This window comes from Spinacia oleracea, chromosome 3, assembly GCF_020520425.1.
Source record: "Spinacia oleracea cultivar Varoflay chromosome 3, BTI_SOV_V1, whole genome shotgun sequence".
Lineage (NCBI taxonomy): Eukaryota > Viridiplantae > Streptophyta > Magnoliopsida > Caryophyllales > Amaranthaceae > Spinacia > Spinacia oleracea.
The window spans coordinates 5,922,200-5,941,485 of NC_079489.1; the positions used below are offsets into that span (position 1 = coordinate 5,922,200).

The following is a 19,286-nucleotide window of genomic DNA, read 5'->3' on the forward strand; positions in this document are numbered from 1 at the left end:
TGTTTGCTCAGTAGCAGTAGTGGAAACTATCGTGTCCTCCACCATCCAATTTATAGTGTGCGATAAAGTTTAACCAATTGTCTGTTAATTCAGTAGTGATTGGGGCTAAACTTGGTAGGGAGAACTCGTGTTTGATCGCCCGCAACAACAATTAGGAGGGGACTGAAACCTATCCACCCAGAACTCGCCATAAATCCGGATTACTCCTAAGGGTGAACCGGGTGCTAACACCAAAAAAAATAAAGTTTATCCGAGGCAAGAGACAAACTTGCAATTTTACAAGCAACTTGACCGAGAATTATGAATACAGTTAGTATGGACCTGTTTCTGTTTCTGTTTCTCCGACTGAAGAACACAAAGTAACAGCATTCTTAAATCTTTCATAACTACATAAGAGAGGCTTCAAAAGAAATAGAGTATAAACATTACAAATGTTGCATAACAACTCAAACCTTATTTTATTTGAGTTTTCACTCGTCATTTGCTAGATTAATGTCATTCTCTAGCAACTTTCCAAGAGGTTTGGCACACTGATATAGCCCAATTATGCCCTTTTCCACCTAAATATGAAATTGGTTAAATGTTGCTCAGTTACACCATGGCAGATGTTGAGACATAACTTAATTTAAAGGGGTGAGATACACACAATAATCCTTGAGTACGATTACAAGGAACAAGCTCCATAAGACCAAGATATAATTCCGGGTAACTCCATGGTGAACATAATCAAGCAGAATCTGTCGAACCCCATCCATTGACCTATGACTTATTCCATGATAAACATAATAAGAAAAAGCAAGGGCAGCAATCTCAAGAGATATTGTATGGAGCTTTGACGAATAAAAGACTGTCTGGTAGAAACTCGGATAGCTGAAGCAAATAGAACCCATCTTCATATAAACAAGGGAAAACAACACATATGCACCCGTGAGGTACATTCCAGATACTCTATGCAAAATCGACAAGGTGGAATTAGATTGTGGCCGGTAAATGAGAAGATGAGGAGACAATGGGCGAATCACATTAACTTCTCCCTTACCACCATTTATCTCATTATCTACAATAAAACATAAAAAAAAAATTATAATCAGAATCTTATAATAGCACCGGAAACACAGACAAGAAATGAATCAATCTTCAGTATTGTGTCAATAGCTCTTGTAAATTTTATTTTAGCTAAATGTTTCAATTGAAAATTAGTGTTTGGTTACTTACTTTCGCACACACTTGGTTAATTGGAGGAAATAAAAGTTCAAACGGTTTTCATCAAATATCCCTCAGTTTTCACAAAATTCACTAAATAACCCTCGACTTTTCAAAATTCACTAAATACCCCTAACATTCAATAAAATTCACCAAATTCTCTTAATGACGTCATCAACCCCAAATTAATATCTAATAGACCCACCCATTAAACCCCCCCTAATTAACCACACACTAACCCCTTCCCTTTCCTTCACCACCACCACCACCACCCCTGCGAGCCCCCTGCCAGCTCCGCCCTTCAGCCGTCGCCGCCCAATTTCTCTCCTCTCCCCTTCCCCGTTTTTTTTCTCTCCTCTAGTTGAAAACATCTGGGAAGGAATTTCCCTAATGTTCTTGATTAATTGTTGAGGGATTTGAAGATGATGGAGATCGACAACATCAACAAGAACTCGATGTGGGCACTGTCCCCATCATCTAATCTCTCACAACTCAACATCTTTCCTCACCAAGTTACCATCTGTTTTGAACACCCTGCCAACAACACTCTCAAATAAAATGCCATCGGGACACGAGAGCAGAGGAGAGAGAATGAGAAGGGTGGTGGTTGTTGGTGGACCAGACCTGAATGGGTCGTTGAAGGGTATGATTAGGGACAACATCCTTGGTGTGGTGTGTAGAACCTGCATAGTAGCAGGACACGTGTTGTTGCCGGTGTCTAGGCACCATTGGATGCTAGTGCGGTCGTAGGTAACACCGGTACACAGACTCAATGGAGATTTCATCATATCGAGTGAGGTTGGACAACCTGAAAAAACTAGGCACACTCATATATAATTCATCCTTGCTCTAAACTCCATATCTCTCCTCACCAAATCACCATCTGTTTCAACTACATAAAGAGGAATGAGGTTTAGGTTTGGGTTCGGGTTCGGGTTCGGGTTCGGGTTCAACGAGGACGAAGGAGAGAAAGAAGATGGTTGGGGTCGCTAGCGACTGATTTTCTTGGGTTTTCGACGATAGGTCAAGGGAAGGAGGAAGGGGGAGAGGGAAAAGAAAATGGGTGGGTTAGTGGGTTAATGGGTGGGTTAATTAGGGGGTTAGTGGTTAACCTATCCATCTATACCTTGTTGTATTTAAAAACTCAAACCATAGTGACATGTGTTTACTTACCCATCATCTCCATCTTTTTTCCCTTTATTTTTCGGTTTTGATTGACTCATTAATTCAATATTAGTACTTTGTATTAAAATTGTGAAAACTCAAAAGACACCCTTGTATATAAAAAAAGAAAAAAAAAACTCAAAAGGACATCCATAATAAAAGCATAGAAATATATAATGACAAATCAATAAGCGTTAGTACTTATACTTAATAATATTTTAAATTCTTAACTTCAAAAAATAATACTCCCTCTGTCCCTTAATACTCGCACCGGTTTGACCGGTGCGGAGTTTAAGACATTTGAATTGACTTATTAATTTAATGGTGTTAGTTGATAGTGGAGTATTTTTTTAATATTGTTAGTGGGAAATGTGGAGGTGGGGAGTGGTGAGTGGAGGATGTGAATTTTTAAATAATTTTTTGTAAATAATAGGGGTGTAGGTGGGGTAGTAGGTAAGTGTGAGAAACAATATAATAGTAATAAAAATTTCTATTTATAGAAACGGTGCAAGTATTAAGGGACGGCCCGAAAAGGAAAGCGGTGCGAGTATTAAGGGACGGAGGGAGTAAGAGTAAAAGAAAACTCAACATTTTTCCAATAAACCATCAACCTTTCATCTCTCATGCCCCCTTATAAATAAATTTGACTCCCAACCATTTTTCGTTATATCATTCACACAATCAACATACATTTTTAGAGGTAATATGCTTTTATTTTATGTACCTTCCAGTCTTCCACTTCTTCTATGATTACGTCTTAAATTTTCCCATTTATTTTAATTAATAATCATTTTTCTTTGCTATTTTAGAAGAAATATATTGTATATCACATTACCATTGTCGTTGATTGATTGTTACTCCTGAATTTTGTTTAGCCTGATTCTATAATAACCTTAAAGTAGAAAAAGAGTAATAAACATAAAATGTTTCTCAAGCCTCATTCCCTATATGAAAATCAATAACGCGGAGGTTCTTGCCATCTATAGAACACTCAAGATTTTCCTCAATTTCGAGCGTCTGAATCACTCAAGTCTCATTGTGGAATCGGACTCGGTTAACGCTGTCAAATGGTGTAATGGAGAAATCAAGGGCCCTTACAATCTAAATTTTACCATTAATTTCATTCATGGAACGTTGGTAAATGGACCGGGAATTAGCATCTTGTACAAAAGTCGGGATTCAAATATATGCAAATTCCATGGCTAAACAAGGCCTTCTTAAAAAAGATGAGTTTGTATCTTGGCTTTAGTGGCATGGTGAGTTTCTTAAAAAAGATGAGTTTCTTAAATTTAGCATAATGTGATTTATACTCATCATTATGCTACTATAACCATTGTTGGCCAAGCTTGGCATGTAATGCCTTCCATATTAATAGTATAAACCAACAAATTATAAAAATAAAAATAAATATAAATATAAAAGTGTTTCTACTTTCTAGTTATTTATATTCTTACACTAACCAAATATTTGTGATTGTACAATAAAAACAAAACTATATTTTATGATACCTAAATATTGTATATCAAGCGATAAGTTTTTCACATTTTATATATATTGCATGGGTACAATTGCTAGTTAGATGTTAACTGTGTTGTTTTGGGGTTGATGACGCTATTAGGGTATTTGGTGAATATTATTGAAATTTAGGGATATTTGGCGTATTTTGAAAAGTCGGGTGTATTTGGTGAATTTTGTGAAAACCAAGGGGTATTTCGTGAAAAACCAAAGTTTAAAACTATCCTAGAAATTGAAGGGAGTTGTTTCTGGTTAAGTTAAATAACTTTCTAAGAGGCTACAATCGATCAAGCACCACTAATAACTTTTCCTAAGAATCATATCGAGGTAAAATTAGCTCTTGTTTCTAGCTTTCTTTGGCATGAATAATTTATCACTATATAAACGTAACATACACCATAGTGATATTAAGTTGGATATTTACGACAAAACCTCGAACTAGTGTGAATACTCCTACTCTGCGAAAACTGGCAGTTAAATCTCTTATCTCTCATCATAAGCAACCAAACATTCTTAAGTTCTTAAGACCAAAATGGTAATCCCTCCGTCCCATATTAATTGTTACACTTCCCTTTTTCGTCTACGTTGTTATACTTCTAAATTAGGAATGACTCCACAATTATTATATTGTCTCTATCCCCCACCCTCTCTCATTTCAATTAAAAAAAATACTCCATTAACTCCTATCACATCTACTTTTTCAATAAAATAACAATTGATAACCAAACAACCACTTATTATGCAAAGGTAAGTGTAACAACTAATTTGGGACAGAGGTAATAAGTTATAAACAATGGCAAGAACAAAAAAGGTGATTACTTGAATTATTTACCTAATTTCTTTGGGACATCACTTGATAAGAACCTAGCAAAGCTATAGTTTGCGAAATCGGGCCGAGAAACAGGCGAAAACGAAGGACCGGACTGTTTTCCAGCAGCGCCCGTTGACGAAAAATAAGCATTGACAAACCCTAGCCCTTGTTCAGTACTGCGTGGTGCGATTCCGCCCGATTGATTGGCAATCCCTGCAATTCTTGCTCCGTATCCGTCACTACCAAGAGTCTGTCCACATGGATAACAAAATTTAGAAAAAATTCTATTGAAAACCAGCTCAATCTGATGAACATTCCGAGTTGAAATTGACATATGATTAAGACCACTTGCCTTGATTTCAATTGATCCAAAATAACTTTTCTACTAAAACTGAACTACAATCATTGACACTGAATTTTTTGGCCATAGATTTACAAATGCTTTTGTTCGACGAAGTTGATGATTTTTTTTGTAATTAAGTTTGATTTTGACAAAATTGTTGTATTATATACCGATAAATTAGAGATTAAAACCGATTAATAGCGAAAATTGAAGAGAAGAGGAGTTGAACTAACTGAATTGAAGAGCGAGGAGCGAGAAGATCTGGAGATTGAACGCCCGATACGAGAGAGCATCATTTTGTCGATGATCTGAAAGATTGAATTCTGAGCTTCACCAACTCCAACTATTCTTATTTTTTATTTCTCTCGTTGAGACTTGAGAGTATACTATGGACGTGACATGACCAAAATGTAAGCTAAATAATGAATTTTTTCTTTTTCTTTTTTTACAATCAATTTACTCTTACTCCCTCCGGGCTCCGTCCCTTAATACTCGCACCGGTTTGACCGATGCGGAGTTTAAGATATTTGAATTGACTTATTAATTTAATGGTGTTAGTTGATAGTGGGCTATTTTTTTCATATTATTAGTGGGAAATGTGTAAGAGGTAGGGAATGGTGAGTGAAAGATGTGAATTTTTAAATAATTTTTTGTAAAGAATAGGGGTGTAGGTGGGGTAGTAGGTAAATGTGAGAAATAATATAATATTGATAAAAATTTCCATTTATAGAAGCGGTGCAAGTATTAAGGGACGACTCAAAAAGGAAAGCGGTGCGAGTATTAAGGGACGAATGGAGTGATATATTAGCCAAGTATCTTCTATTAACACAATCATATCAAGGTGTGTTATAGTCATAATATTTTAGTAATTTAGTATATATTTTGAATTTTTATATTTTTATTATATTGAAATCATTGCACTGGAAGATGTGTTAATAAAAGTTGTTAGTGGACCAGTAAGTAATTTGGGGCCCTTCTCGGCCTTGGGATTTAGGCGGTCATACTCCTGACTATGCACAGGGCCGGACCATATAAAAATAACAATTCTTCTATTTTATGAGATCTTGTTAGAATCGCTTGTAGTACTCATAGTGAGTGCAAATTACACTTAATTAACCAGGATAACTTTATATTTGAGACATAAAAGTTACCCCCATATGGTACGGCCATCATTTGAAGTTGCTTCGAATGTGAGATGAGTAGATACGTAACCTAACAGTTTTGTATGCGTAATGTACAAAGTCCAAGGCTAGTAAAATAAAGCCTTTTTTCAGAATTAATCTTGACTTGATGCAATTCATGCAAAGAGTACATAATAAGAAAGCTATACATAATCTAAGTATAACTTAATCATGGTGCTTCACTTCTTTCCTTCTCTTGCTTCCGCCGCCGTACCATAATTTGCTTAAGGCATTCGAGGATGTTTTCCTACAAATCAAACAGAAGCATGCTCCGTATTAGAAAACATTAGACGATAATGATAACGATAACGTAAAATGAAATTATATAGCGATAAAGGTAAAATAATTTAGAACTTACAAATACACGAGAACTTGTATTTGATAACTTGTATAGGCTCCCTTTTGATCTTCTTCTAAACCTTGTAATTTTTATCTCTAAATCCCTATCATATTTAACACTATCATCCCAAGATGAAATACCATAATTATCCTTGTTAAGCTCTTGATTCCACTTTGTGCTATTAGCACTGGCCCACTTCTTCCAAGGCCCAATTTGTCTTTTCACCTCATTCTTACTCTTCCCTTGATCCATCATACTATTTTCTATTATATCCAAGCCCAAATCGGGACTTGTATCTGGTATTGGGCCTTCAAAGCAGAACCTATGAGACAAGGATCGGGCCGGACGAGGCCCATCTAAAACGGTAGTTGGAGAGGAAGGCATATGGGATGTCATCACTTGAGCCTCAACCAACATCCTAGGAGGAAGCTCTAAGCATCTTGCACTATTGGGCTTACATTGGCCCGATATGTTAATGGGCCTAGGCCTTCCCGGTGCCTCCTCCCACTCGAACGGGACGGACGCCATGGGGTGCAACGGTGGCGTCAAGGTCCATGGTGACTCGGACGCTATTGGCTTATGACTTGGGAAGACCGTAAGAGAGAGCTTTGGCGGTGTAGAAGCTAATTGATCGCGTAGTTTAGGGCCCATACTTCACATACATAAACCCAAACTATCTAGTAAACAGGAAACAATTCATAAACACGTAATAATGTGCACTTCTTCGATCACTTTATTTTTCAAGAAAAGAATATGAGAATCGAACTTGTAACCTCTATATAATAAGATTTTTTTGACAAACGAGTATTTCATTACCTATTATGACGGGATTTGAGAGAGGGAGAGAGATTAAATTTCATGATCAAAGTTTTCGAGGTAGATATATATAGTGAGGCATGATAATACCTACGCTCGTAGATGAGAAGAATGTGAAGAGAAACGCTCCTTGCGCTTATAATTCACGAGGGATACGAAGGTTTGTCAAATATTGCGCAATAAATAATGGACATTTAGACCATATAGTACGGCTATGTAATAACGTCTCATATATTAAATGTATATATTATATGGTCATAAAAGTCTTATTTTCAATTTTTTGAGTGACGACTATCAACGGTCACATTTTGGACGTTTTAAGTTGTTGGAGAAATTATGAATTCTCATTGGTGGACCGACATTATGCATGATTATGTAAAAATGAAGTTAGTTATCACATATTCACATCCTCTCCCACCGATTGGACATGATTAGTAACGCTATGTTTCATTTAGAAAACCCCTAAAACCGTTTTAACTTTTAAGGTTCACAAGTTTAAGCTTGTTAAATTACACAACATCAAAATACGTTAATGGTTAAATAACAGGGTAATTAGTGATGTTTTAGTATAGTGGTTAAGATTGGGGTCTTGTATAATAGGTTATAGGTTCGAATCTTCTTCTCCAAATATAATTTGTATTACCCTTGTATGAACTCATGAGATGATGGACCAAGTTAGGGGGGATGTATATAATATACTCCGTAATAGTCAACAACTCAACACGAGACGAGTAGGCCCAAATCAGTCAATGTCTATAGATGTAAGAATGTACCCATACAAAAATAAATCTTAGAAAGAAAAATTGAAAAATAGATTCCGTTATACTTCGTCCAATCTCCCTTTTTCTAAATATTGCACCATTTTTTATTACTTTTACTTATACATAATTCAAGATATTAATAGTTAAAATAATATGTCAATTATTAAAAAAAAAATAGTCAAAATAACATGCTGAACAGCGTAAAGTCAACTATGATGCAATATTAAAAAAAAAAAAAATAGACAAACTCATTTAATTGGAATGTATCAAAAGCTTCATAATTCTGTTACTATTTTTGGATGGGCCGACCATGTGAATAGATTTAAAATAGAGCCAAATCAAACAATTCAATGTTTTTAAACGAATATAGTTCAGGTCATATTCAATGACCAAACACAAACCTATTTATTTGAAGTTTGGCCCATGTGTTTTTTTGAAGCTGAAAATTCAACATCACACTGCGTAAAAATCAGGGGCCTGTATATCATAACTGGGTAACTACTTAATTAAAAAGTGAAATTATTTACTCCCTCCGTTTCATTTTGTTTGTTACGTTTGGACTTTTACACGTTCTATTAATGTATAATAGAGATTCTTTTCTTGTTTATTAAAAAATTAACCCAAATAAAACCTCAATCCACTAATCACTACAACAACCAATAAGATTGTTTTATTTATCAAAATGAATCAATAATGAAAAAGTACAAAGATTGCCAACTTAACATACTTGGGAAATGGTAAATAAATTTAATGAGTTGAAAAAGTTGACCAATTAAAATTAAGAGTGGGCACAAAAAATAACATTATAATAAGTTTATAAATAGAAAGATTCTTCCATGTAACAAACAAAATGAAACACCCTAAAATGAATACGTAACAAACAAAAAGAAACGGAGGAAGTAGTAAGAATTGATCTTATACATAAGATCGTAATTCATAAAAGTATAATTTATTTGTAAAGTTAATAATGTTAAGATTTTAGGATTTTAGTACAACCTTGGTTTTACAAAGAATTGAAAATGGGATTGTACAAAGATGTTATGTCTATAATTTCATATATTTCCAAGCGGGTATATAAATTAAGAGGTAACAAATAGTTGAACCATGAAGTGTTATACTTCTCCGGTTTTAGAAATATCCCACCAAATTGATTTTTACACTATTTACATTAGACATTTGGTTATCTTTTGTGATTCTTACCTAAGAAAAATCGTAGTAATGTGATTTTGTTTGATTTGTATTGACATATATTTCTAAATATCAACTTTTTATAATTTTTAATTATACATAGTTCGAGATATTAAAGTATGTGATGGAAAGCGTAAAGCAAAGGAAAGGAGGAAGTATATATTTTAAGCGAAAATATAGACTAAGAAACAACGGGCAAAGGCTATATTGACACACTTAGGGGTGTAAGTGGATTGAGAAAAGCCCAAAGTCCAATCCAGTCCAGTCCAAAATTTCGGACTGGATCAGACTTGAAATTTTTTGGATCGGACTCGGACTCAAATTACCAAGTCCAATTATTTTTGGACTCGGACTCAACCTTTTAGAGTCCAAAAATCCAATTAAGTCTAAAGTATTAAGATTTTATTTATATATAAACATATGTAATTAGAAAATTATTGTGAAATATGTGATTTTTATTCCTCAAAAAAAACAAAAAAAAAGAAGTGATTTTTAGGCCTTTATTTACTCTGTGCAACAAAAAACAATCAAATATTACCCTATATATAAAACCCATAACCCAAAAATATTCTATCAACCTCTTTCTCTTTTCCTTTCTCTCGCCGGCTGTGATGGTCGATTATTGAGCTTTAATATTTTAAAATTTTATTTTTTTAAGAACTGGAACTTTTTTTGGCCAAGTTGATGTGTAAGACATAATGTTACTTGCAATTTTATCTATTTCTTAATGGATATTTTTTTCCCTTTATGCAAAAGTGACATGTAGTTATAGGTGTTAAAGTATTTCATACCCAATTTTTAATACTCGTAAATTCTATTTTATGTGTATTATTTGCATTCTTTTTTGAATTTAGTATATTTTCATTTATGTTCAAACCCGTTGAGTTTAACTTTTTAGAAAAAAAAAAATTGAAAAAAAGTTTTTTTTCAAAAAAAATCGGATCGGATTGGACTGGATTCAAACTCAAGAATTTTTTTATAGATCGGACTGGATCGGACTTGAAAAAAGTTTGGATCGGACTCGGACTCAAATATACAAGTCCAAATCCGCTACTTTGGCCTAAAATACCATGCTTTCGGGCTATTTTTCGAGCCGGGTCAAATTTATAACTAAAAAGTGTGTTCAAGTATCGCGTGTCCGGCACGTTTTAGAAACGGTGGGGGATTGGGGTTGTATGTTGGGCCCGTTGTGGCTCTTATGCACTTACATTTCATTTTTAATGATTTTTGTAAAATTTGGGACGTATGAGAAAGAGAGTGAAGCAAACTAAATTGGGACAAAGGGAATAATTAATCTAATGGAAGACCCAATTTTTAGGGGCAAGTATAATACATTTGGACCCCAAATTTTGAATGAGCTACTACTTTTTTTTTGTGCATCGATATTGAAGGATATAAAACAATCCCATAAAATCAAAAGCTTGTAAAAAACGAGAAAAAAAAAGGCAGGAAATAAAAAAATGAATGCTCAGATGCGCTTTGTTTCGTCCGAAGATCAGACATTACGTGGCGGAACCAACTGCCACAAGAAGCGCATATATCATCATAGCTTTGCACCAGCCGGGAATCGAACCCGGGTCTGTACCGTGGCAGGGTACTATTCTACCACTAGACCACTGGTGCTACTTGTATTCTAATTCCTTGACCAAATTCTAGTATATATTTTAATGGTTTAAAACGTGGGCTTAACCAGCCTACTCCAAACCCACAAGTATTATGCATTACAAAGTATTTGTTAAATTATAAATTTATGCAAACAATTTTTACCATGAAACATACGATAATATAAATTAATGATCAAAGTGCATAGTTGAGCACAAAAAGTCACAATATGATCCTAAATTGATATTTATGTGTCATGGATTAAGTCTTAATTAATGAGAAGAATTGTTCACTTCATACATTAGTAACTAATATGGAATTTTCTATTGTTCATTTTATGCATCAGCATTAGTATTGCATTTCATTTCATCAGCAATAGTAGCATGTTATGGATTTTTTTGTTCGAGCTAGTTGTCCAAGTCTAACCTCTACAACCTTGCTCATTACAAGGGTGGTTACTTTTACAAAAACTTGTCTTTAGACAACTGAACACATTATGTGTGAACGAAAATGATAAAGGTCGCAACATGCGACCTTTAAGCCGTGTCACAATGATGACATGACATGCTTATGTGTCATGATTTAAATTGGAAACTAAAATATTTAACTTATGTGAAAATGTGATCAATTCGAGCTAGTTGTTTTAGCCTAACCTCTACAAGCTTGTTCATTACAAGGGTGTTTATTTTCGCAAAAACATGTCTTTAGACAACTGAACATATGCAAAATTGCTGATAGAATTTCTGAAATTGTTAAAGGACTATTTGAACATAAGAGGCCAACAACTAATCTCTTTCTACCACACTTTCAGGAGATTCAGGCTTACCTTATCAAAGAATCAGGCAGTTGTTCAGACACATTTGTGAGCCTTGTGGCACAGAAAATGCTTGATTTCTTCAACAAATACTAATAATATTTTGTGATCTCAAATTTACTTTGTTTTCTGTCTTAAGTCTTAACTGAACAATTGAAAATCCTGTTAAATCTGTTCTGTTGTTTGCACAAATATAACAAGGTACTAATGCAGAATGAACTTACTGTCTGTTTCTGTTTTCGAGGCCTGAACTGATAAAATTTTGTTAGCTTGAATTTACTTTCATTTCTGTCTTAACTGAACAATTGAAGTATTGAACACCCTCTTAAATCTGTGTTGATGTTTGCACAAATAAAGAAGGTACTTATGCAGAATGAACTTACTGTTTCTGTTTTTGTGGGCTGAACTGATAATATATTGTTACTTCAATTTACCATCATTTCTGTCTTAACTGAACAAGTGATATTTTAAGTGATGGATTAACTGAACACTTGTTTTAAAATGACGAAAATGCCTTAACCCACAAAGTTCATTAGCACAGGAACACCAAAACTTTCCTCAACAGAGATAGTTAATACAGATTTTGAAGATGTTAATCCACAAAAACATCATACTCGCATAGCGTATTCATATTCACTCGAACCAAGGGCTTTAGTGTTCGATTTCCTACCACAGATAGGCATCATGAATTCATGATTGAGATGTAGACTCCTCAACTACCACATCTGTACTGAACTGTCTGACAAATCTAAGATTAGTTCTGCAAGGAATGTTCTGATCTTTAGCAGTATCAAACAAACATTATACTTTATTTATGGAGTTTATTTACAATATAAGCCTTTCTATTTCTTGCACCAATTGACTGAAACACAGAATATACAAAAAAAATCAAAAGAACCCTGAGTTTTGTTTTCAGGTTTTCTGAAGTTTCACTACTTCAGAAAATGAATTCCCTCATAAGCCAATGTACCTTCAAGATCACCAATAATCCGAGAAACCCGTACTTCAAGACCCCTTTGTACATCCTTAAACAGACATTGCATCGTATCACCAAATCGTTTCATGTCAAAGTTAGATGGCCCGTCAAGCTCATTCGTTATCTCAGCAACAAAACCAGCAGCAATTTTGGACTGTACTTCCATCAGCTTCTGTCCTGTCGCCACTATAAATCTCTGTAACTGAAATGTCTCCTCCAGGAAGTGCTCTAGTTTTCTTTTATCCTCCTTTGTTCTTTTAGAACTCGATATCCCTCGTTTAACATTCAAGTCTTCTCCCTGTATATATAACAACATTAAGATCATGGTTTAAGCTAATACAGTAGATAATTAAAACTGCAGACAATATGCATTATAAGCTAGATAATACTAAAGATGGATGTATGCCGGGCTGGGCTTCGGGCCTAGCCCACGGGCCCATCAACTATGCGTCTTGCCGGGCTCGTGAGTCGAAAAAGTTCAAGCCACGACCCAGGTCCACGGGTTGGGCTGTTGTCCTTTAGCCTAATTTTGCTAAATTTAGTGGCTTTATAGTGTTTTTTCAAAAAAGTACAGCCCAAGCCCGGCCCACAACCGACAACTTCATGCTCGTGTCTGGCCGTGCTTTTTTCGTGCCCGTGGGCCGGCCCACACCAAACCCACTCTGCATCTTGCCGGGCCAGGCGGGTTGAAATGTTTAAAACAGGGCTGAGGCCCACGGGCCTGTCGGTTGCCCCTTAGCCTAATTTTACTGAAATAGCGGATTTGTTGTGTTTTTTTCAAAAAAATGCAACCTAAGTCCCGGCCCAAAGCCCACGACTTTGTGCTCATATCGAGTCGGGCTTTTTGTACCGAGTCGGGCCTCGGGCCGGGCCTGCCCCCCACAATCATCTTTAGTTAATAAACGAGGAGCCTTACCATCCGTTTGCTAAGTTCATCAGTCTTCTCCTGAAGTGTCTGATACCTCCCAACTTGCTTCTTCAGCAAACAAAGCAGCATAACAAAACCCTTCAAATCACTGTTTTCTTGATTACCAGTCAACCTATCAAGCATAAGAAGCTGCTGATTTAGCCGCTTAATCTTATAAGTAACACCCAAAGCATGAAGGTCTACTTTCCACTTAGTCTTGTTCAAACACACTTTAGAAGATTCCAGAACATGTTTCTCTTCAACATCTTCAATGGAAGAGAAAGAGGTTGAAGAAGTATGTTTCGATACAGACTGTACTACTTCTTTCTTCTCCTCTTCTTGTTCAGCTGGTTTTTTCTTACTGATCTTAAACTTAGACCACCCGTTGTTATTATCACCTTCATTCATCGAAAGATCTCTCCTATGTGAAGAATTCTTTTTACTCTTTTGAGAGTTGAAGTTGTTCAACTGTATTGAAATCTGATCTTTCAAGTTTTTGAGTTCTACTTCTCGGTTTACCAACAAGGTCTCTAATCTGAAGTTATCATCTTTGAGTTGGGATATTTCTTGATTGTGTTCTTCTGTTTTGGAGTGTAACTTCTTTGATTCAACTTCTGAACTTACTAGCTTCCAACGACATGCTTCTAGTTTATCATCTTTCATTCTTATTTGCTCCTCCAAAGCTTCTAACTCTAGCTGATGTCTCTTCTCTACTGCATTGTGGTACTTTTCTGCTTCAGCATGAACCCATTCATCTAACCTTGTTGCATCATCTGACAGTCCGACATCAGAAACAGAAACCAAGATTAGTAAAAAAAACGAAACAAAGAAAAAAACTAGGAACTTTGTACTTAAGAACAACAATTGGTAAAAGATACACCCGGCTGTAAAGATGGTTGTGGGCCGGGCCGGCTTGGCACGAAAAAAACCCAGCCCGACACGAGCACGAAGTCGTGGCCCGGGCCTACACCGATTTTTTTGGGAAAAAGCACGACTAGGCAAGGCACGACTTGACCCAACACGACAAAGCACACTAAATTTAGTAAAATTATGCTTAGGCACGACGGCACGAAAACCTATGGGCCTTCTTTTGAACTTTTCAGCCCGATCCGGCCCGACACGAAGCCGAGTAGACATGGCTCGGGCCTGGCCCGGTTAGGCAAACAGCCCGTGGTTCGGCCCGAAGCCCAGCCAGGCCCACGGGCATCTTTACCCGGCTGCGTGTAGAGTAGCATGTAACCGAGTTTTTTTTGTAATTTTAATCTTTCAAAAAACACATATTTATAAGCACAGATTTACTAATTAAAAGCACATTTCTACAGACAAAAAAACACATCCGTTTTAAAAGAACATATTGTTGAGTGCAACACAATCACTAAAATAAAAATAACAGATTCTGAAAAAATAAATGTGCTTTTACACGTAAAAATGTACTTTTATATCGTGAGGTGTGCTTTTAAACAGTAAAAATGTGTTTTTTAAATTGGAAAAGAATATGTTTTAAAACCGTAAAAATATGTTTTTAACTCGGTCGCATGTAGAGCTACATACAACCGCGTGCATCTTCTAATTTGTGCATCTCAACACATATTAACAGAAAAATACATTCAGAATTTCAGATAAACAGATGTCAGGTGAACAGAATGAACTTGAAATGTCATGTTCAGATTGAAGTGTGAAAAACTTACGAAAATCAGTACATTCTGCAGGAAATCCATGTTGTTCAGACTGTGGAGAATAATCATCTTCAATTCCTTTCCTAACTTCATCATCCAAATCATCAAAACCAGCAACGCGTTGTTCTAATTTGTTGTTCAGTTCTCTGTTTTCATCACCAGGAAAACCCTCCAACAACCTAGAACTAACTTGCCTAGACAACAAATTCCTCAAACTCCTCCTTTCATTTCTCGAACCTGGAAAACTCCCCAACCTTTCCGTTTTCCTTTTCGATTTAAACAACTTCACCTCCTTCAAAATCCCAGATGAATCCACCTTCATCTTCCTCACCATTGCTGAAATAATCTTATCCTTCTGTTCAGACTCATTCCTCATCTTCTCAACCTCAACAGCCAACTCTTCCACCATTAACAAAGCTTCCTCCTTTTCATCAAACAGAAACTCAAGCTGTTGTTTAGCACCTTCAACTTGTTTAACTGTTCTACCCAATTCAGCTTCAAGCTGTCTTTGATTAGAAACAAGCTCAATAAAAGCAGTTCTATGTTTCAACAACTCAGATGAATGTTCATCATCTTTACTCTTATTCAACTCTCTCATTTCCTCCATTACACTTTCAGCAGACTTCAGTTTCTCCTCCAACTCCTTCTTCTTCCTTTCATCTTCTTCCCTAGACTTAACATGAACTTCCATCTTTTTATCCAGATCAGAAATAGTCTCATTCTTTCTTCTGTCAAGAATTCTCAAATCATTTAAAAGACTCCCAATTTGATGCCTTAACTTCCTTCTTTCAGCAAACCAGCTTTGTTCTTGCGCAGCATATATGCTGGCAACTTTATCATTGCCTTTTGCATCCTCACTTCTTGCTCTCTTCAACTCAATGATCTCCTTTTCCGCGGCCTCGAGTTTTCGAATAAGCTCATTTTTGCTACCAATCCTCTCTTTTTCTTGTAGTTTCCTCCATACTAATAATCCTAAGAGGTTTACACTCCCTTGGATCATCTTATTATCCATTTTCTCATCCTTAAAAGCTCGGCTCGAACTCGAAAAATGGTTAAGGGTAAATAAGGCACAAGACATACCAAAGTACATTGCACATAAGCTATCATCATCATCATCATCTCTTGGTTTAGATACTACAATACATGATTTTGACATACCCTTTTCTTCCATCATCAATATACTTTCCTAAAACAAAACCAAAAACACCAAAAAAAAAAAACAAAAAAAATCTTAAGAAACTAGCAAATCAAAATTGAACACTTTTCAAAATTGAATTTAGGAGAAGAAAACTTACAAATTAATCAAGGATTAACAGTGTTTTGGGTATGAAAGAAGTGGACTTGAATGTGTAATCTGACAATAACAAGATGAACTTTTTACATGTGTAAGTTCTGCAAAAATTAGTTACACTTTTGTCCTGGAATTCAGTGAAAGTTTAACACTTTATAAACCCCAACTTGTAAAATTGTTGGTTTCTTTTTTCAGTGTTTTCTGACCCCCACATGAATGATTTTTTTTCATTCTTCTCCAGCTCTAAAAATCTGGGCTTTTAGGAGTAAAAAGGAACCAGATTCCTGGAATTTTTGTCACCATTATTGATTGTAGGAAGAAATGGAGTGTGAAAAAGAGAAAATGGAAAAAGCACATCTAGCCAAACAAATTGAATAGCAAATTGTACATGTCCAGAGTGTCATTAACTCATTACTCTTAAACCTAAATAGACACAATAAATACATGGCCACAAAATCAAGTCATCTTTTTGTTAAATAATATCTTATCCCCTTGTTATGTTATAAAAATGTACATCTCGACTTCCTTAAACTCTATATTAAAAAGAGTGATCGGTACTTGTTCCTAACTAAAATGGACTACCGTTATTTCCATTTCTTTTCCTCCGTTTCTCATCTTCAAATTAACTAGACTCGGGTATTTATTGTGGTCAATTCTTTTCATTTTCTTCCCAAAATACCCTTACTTTTTCGGACATTCCGTAATGCACTTGCATAGAAACTAATCCGTACATAAAATGCCTTTGAAGATGGCCGGCTAGGGAAGATTTGATCTTGATTCTATTACTCAATTTCTGAAAGCGAGCCCCATGTGGTAGGTTTTCTAAAACTATGTAAAATAGTTGATTGATTGTAACATCCACCCAACAATCACCAATATCTAAAACTCTAAAAATCCTACTTCAATATACTTCTTGAATCTAATGAATTATGCGTTTTCTTTAGCTTATAATACCACAATTTTCTTTAACAAGATAAAACTTGAACTTATCTGAATTTAGTTGAAATTTATTGGATTGAATCAGTAATGGTTGCAAGATAGTAGATATAAGAGAGCAAATTTATAGGACTTGGTTAAAAATTGTAAGGTTTAGTTAAAACTTAAACTATAAATAAGGGAGAGGATATTCGAACCTGTGATCTAATTGTACACGTGCATGGTTGTGTCCTGTGTCGCTGGAATAAGTTAAAATAATACTCCATTTTTTTTATAACAAAATAATACTCCATATTAACTATATTATTCTTTTATTGGAATTGCTTTATACACTTCCTAGCTGAAATGATGAAACGTAGCATCAAAATCCAATTTAAAAACTAAAAATTAGTCCAATAAGGCAATAAGTAAAGCCATTAGCAACAAGATTAGCAAATGGATACTAATTAATTAAAAAGAGTTATCTAAATTACTCTTATGTGTTATGTGTACGTGTAAAATGGTCGAAGAAAGCAACAACATTCAATGAAGATCATATTATGTAAGTAGAAAATAAGATTCAAGTAATAAAAACCATCATTTAATTTTCAATTAACAATTATGAACAATATGATTAAAATCCACCTAAGAAACCCAAGGATTTATGGTCCCACATTTACAAAGGAAGAAGAAGTTGAGTGTTAAGAGAGAAAGATTAAAAAAAATTAGGAAAAAGGTTTCAACTTTGGTAATGACTAAGGAGACCTGTAAAGCAGGAACTTGTTAGACAAAAGCAACACAAATCTTAATAATTAAAGCAATAATTTAATCCCATAATGCCAAAATAATTAGTTAATTTAGAATTTGGGTTTCTACTTCCCCTGGGTATGCACAAATGGACAATAGACAATATCACAATACACTTGTAAAATGTTACCATTCACTTTTTTTATCCTATTAGTGTGCTTTTATTCAACTGATTTGTGTTTATTTTTTCCGAATTTATCATAATTTATTTTAGTTTATAAATTGTAATTCTGTAATCTTTTTGCTAAATTTATCTTGTATGAACTCAACTAAATTATCTAAACTTATCTTTCATGAAATAAGAGGAAATAAGGTGAACAAAACAAGATCATATTCGACTAGAAATATTTGCAGTTAATTAACTAGATTTAAATTTACAATCAACGCCTTTGGAAGGTCGAGAAGAGGAAGATTAAGAAATCTACACCATCAAAACCTCAGGTCATAGTAAAACTAGAGAGGTAAAGTCCATACCAATGTTATAAACTATACTTTAAATTATGAAAACGTAAATACAGAAACTAAATTAGGACGAGTTTATAACTGCCTTTGGTGTTATCCTATTAAAAATAAATAATTAATTAATATCGAAATATTAACATTAATTAAGTCATTAAATAAATCGAAACTTGTACCCCTTTCTCAACTCAATACTAGCACATCAAACTCAATTCTCCTCTTGGCTCAATAACTCAAGTCATCACATATTCAATATATGAAACACATGGGTATGTATATATTTAAAGACGACATTTTAAACTACATATTTCTTCCAATACTCCCACATATGCAAAGTGAAGACTATTATCTAACAACCAATTACACCGAGTACACAGTACATCAAGTGATTTCTATTGAGGATAAGACTTGTACCCTTTCCCAATCCTCCTATACAATGTATAGTTGTATACATCATTATGGGACCAAATGAAATTGATGATTGGGATTGACATTCTTAATTTGTAGGGATCCACAT

At 34.9% G+C, this 19,286-nt stretch overlaps 3 protein-coding genes and 2 non-coding genes across 5 annotated transcripts; all 5 read right to left on the minus strand.

Annotated features, from left to right (window-relative positions):
* Positions 1 to 360: 360 nt before the first annotated feature.
* Positions 361 to 5,428, minus strand: LOC110783131 (succinate dehydrogenase [ubiquinone] cytochrome b subunit, mitochondrial). The gene is made up of 3 exons (XM_021987434.2): positions 5,270 to 5,428; positions 4,715 to 4,943; positions 361 to 1,057 (listed from the first exon to the last, which is right to left on the minus strand). Exons 1-3 carry the CDS (start codon positions 5,330 to 5,332, stop codon positions 621 to 623), a joined length of 729 nt encoding a protein of 242 aa, XP_021843126.1. The 5' UTR covers positions 5,333 to 5,428; the 3' UTR covers positions 361 to 620.
* A 640-nt stretch (positions 5,429 to 6,068) lies between these two features.
* On the minus strand, positions 6,069 to 7,518 carry LOC110783030 (uncharacterized). The gene is made up of 2 exons (XM_021987326.2): positions 6,576 to 7,518; positions 6,069 to 6,464 (listed from the first exon to the last, which is right to left on the minus strand). Exons 1-2 carry the CDS (start codon positions 7,206 to 7,208, stop codon positions 6,387 to 6,389), a joined length of 711 nt encoding a protein of 236 aa, XP_021843018.1. The 5' UTR covers positions 7,209 to 7,518; the 3' UTR covers positions 6,069 to 6,386.
* Positions 7,519 to 10,786: 3,268 nt separating this feature from the next.
* LOC130471230 (small nucleolar RNA snoR114) lies at positions 10,787 to 10,874 on the minus strand. The gene has a single exon (XR_008931890.1). It is a non-coding gene; the product is annotated as a small nucleolar RNA snoR114 (small nucleolar RNA).
* TRNAG-GCC (transfer RNA glycine (anticodon GCC)) lies at positions 10,875 to 10,945 on the minus strand. Its single transcript has one exon. It is a non-coding gene; the product is annotated as a tRNA-Gly (tRNA).
* A 1,573-nt stretch (positions 10,946 to 12,518) lies between these two features.
* LOC110783132 (uncharacterized) lies at positions 12,519 to 17,504 on the minus strand. The gene is made up of 4 exons (XM_021987435.2): positions 16,593 to 17,504; positions 15,310 to 16,483; positions 13,631 to 14,394; positions 12,519 to 13,012 (listed from the first exon to the last, which is right to left on the minus strand). The coding sequence occupies exons 2-4, from the start codon at positions 16,469 to 16,471 to the stop codon at positions 12,671 to 12,673; spliced, it is 2,268 nt and encodes a 755-aa protein (XP_021843127.2). The 5' UTR covers positions 16,472 to 16,483; positions 16,593 to 17,504; the 3' UTR covers positions 12,519 to 12,670.
* Positions 17,505 to 19,286: the final 1,782 nt, after the last annotated feature.

Excerpts from the sequence above, each read along its gene's own strand:
- LOC110783132 (XM_021987435.2), bottom strand. The coding sequence starts at position 16,471 with ATGATGGAAGAAAAGGGTATGTCAAAATCATGTATTGTAGTATCTAAA. Across the intron at positions 14,395-15,309 it reads TGCAGAATGTACTGATTTTC|ATGATGCAACAAGGTTAGAT; the intron begins GTAAGTTTTTCA and ends TCGGACTGTCAG. Across the intron at positions 13,013-13,630 it reads ATGAACTTAGCAAACGGATG|GGAGAAGACTTGAATGTTAA; the intron begins GTAAGGCTCCTC and ends TTATATATACAG.
- LOC110783030 (XM_021987326.2), bottom strand. The coding sequence starts at position 7,208 with ATGGGCCCTAAACTACGCGATCAATTAGCTTCTACACCGCCAAAGCTC. Across the intron at positions 6,465-6,575 it reads ATACAAGTTCTCGTGTATTT|GAAAACATCCTCGAATGCCT; the intron begins GTAAGTTCTAAA and ends TTTGATTTGTAG.
- LOC110783131 (XM_021987434.2), bottom strand. The coding sequence starts at position 5,332 with ATGATGCTCTCTCGTATCGGGCGTTCAATCTCCAGATCTTCTCGCTCC. Across the intron at positions 4,944-5,269 it reads GCTCCTCGCTCTTCAATTCA|ACTCTTGGTAGTGACGGATA; the intron begins GTTAGTTCAACT and ends CCATGTGGACAG. Across the intron at positions 1,058-4,714 it reads TGATGTCCCAAAGAAATTAG|ATAATGAGATAAATGGTGGT; the intron begins GTAAATAATTCA and ends GTTTTATTGTAG.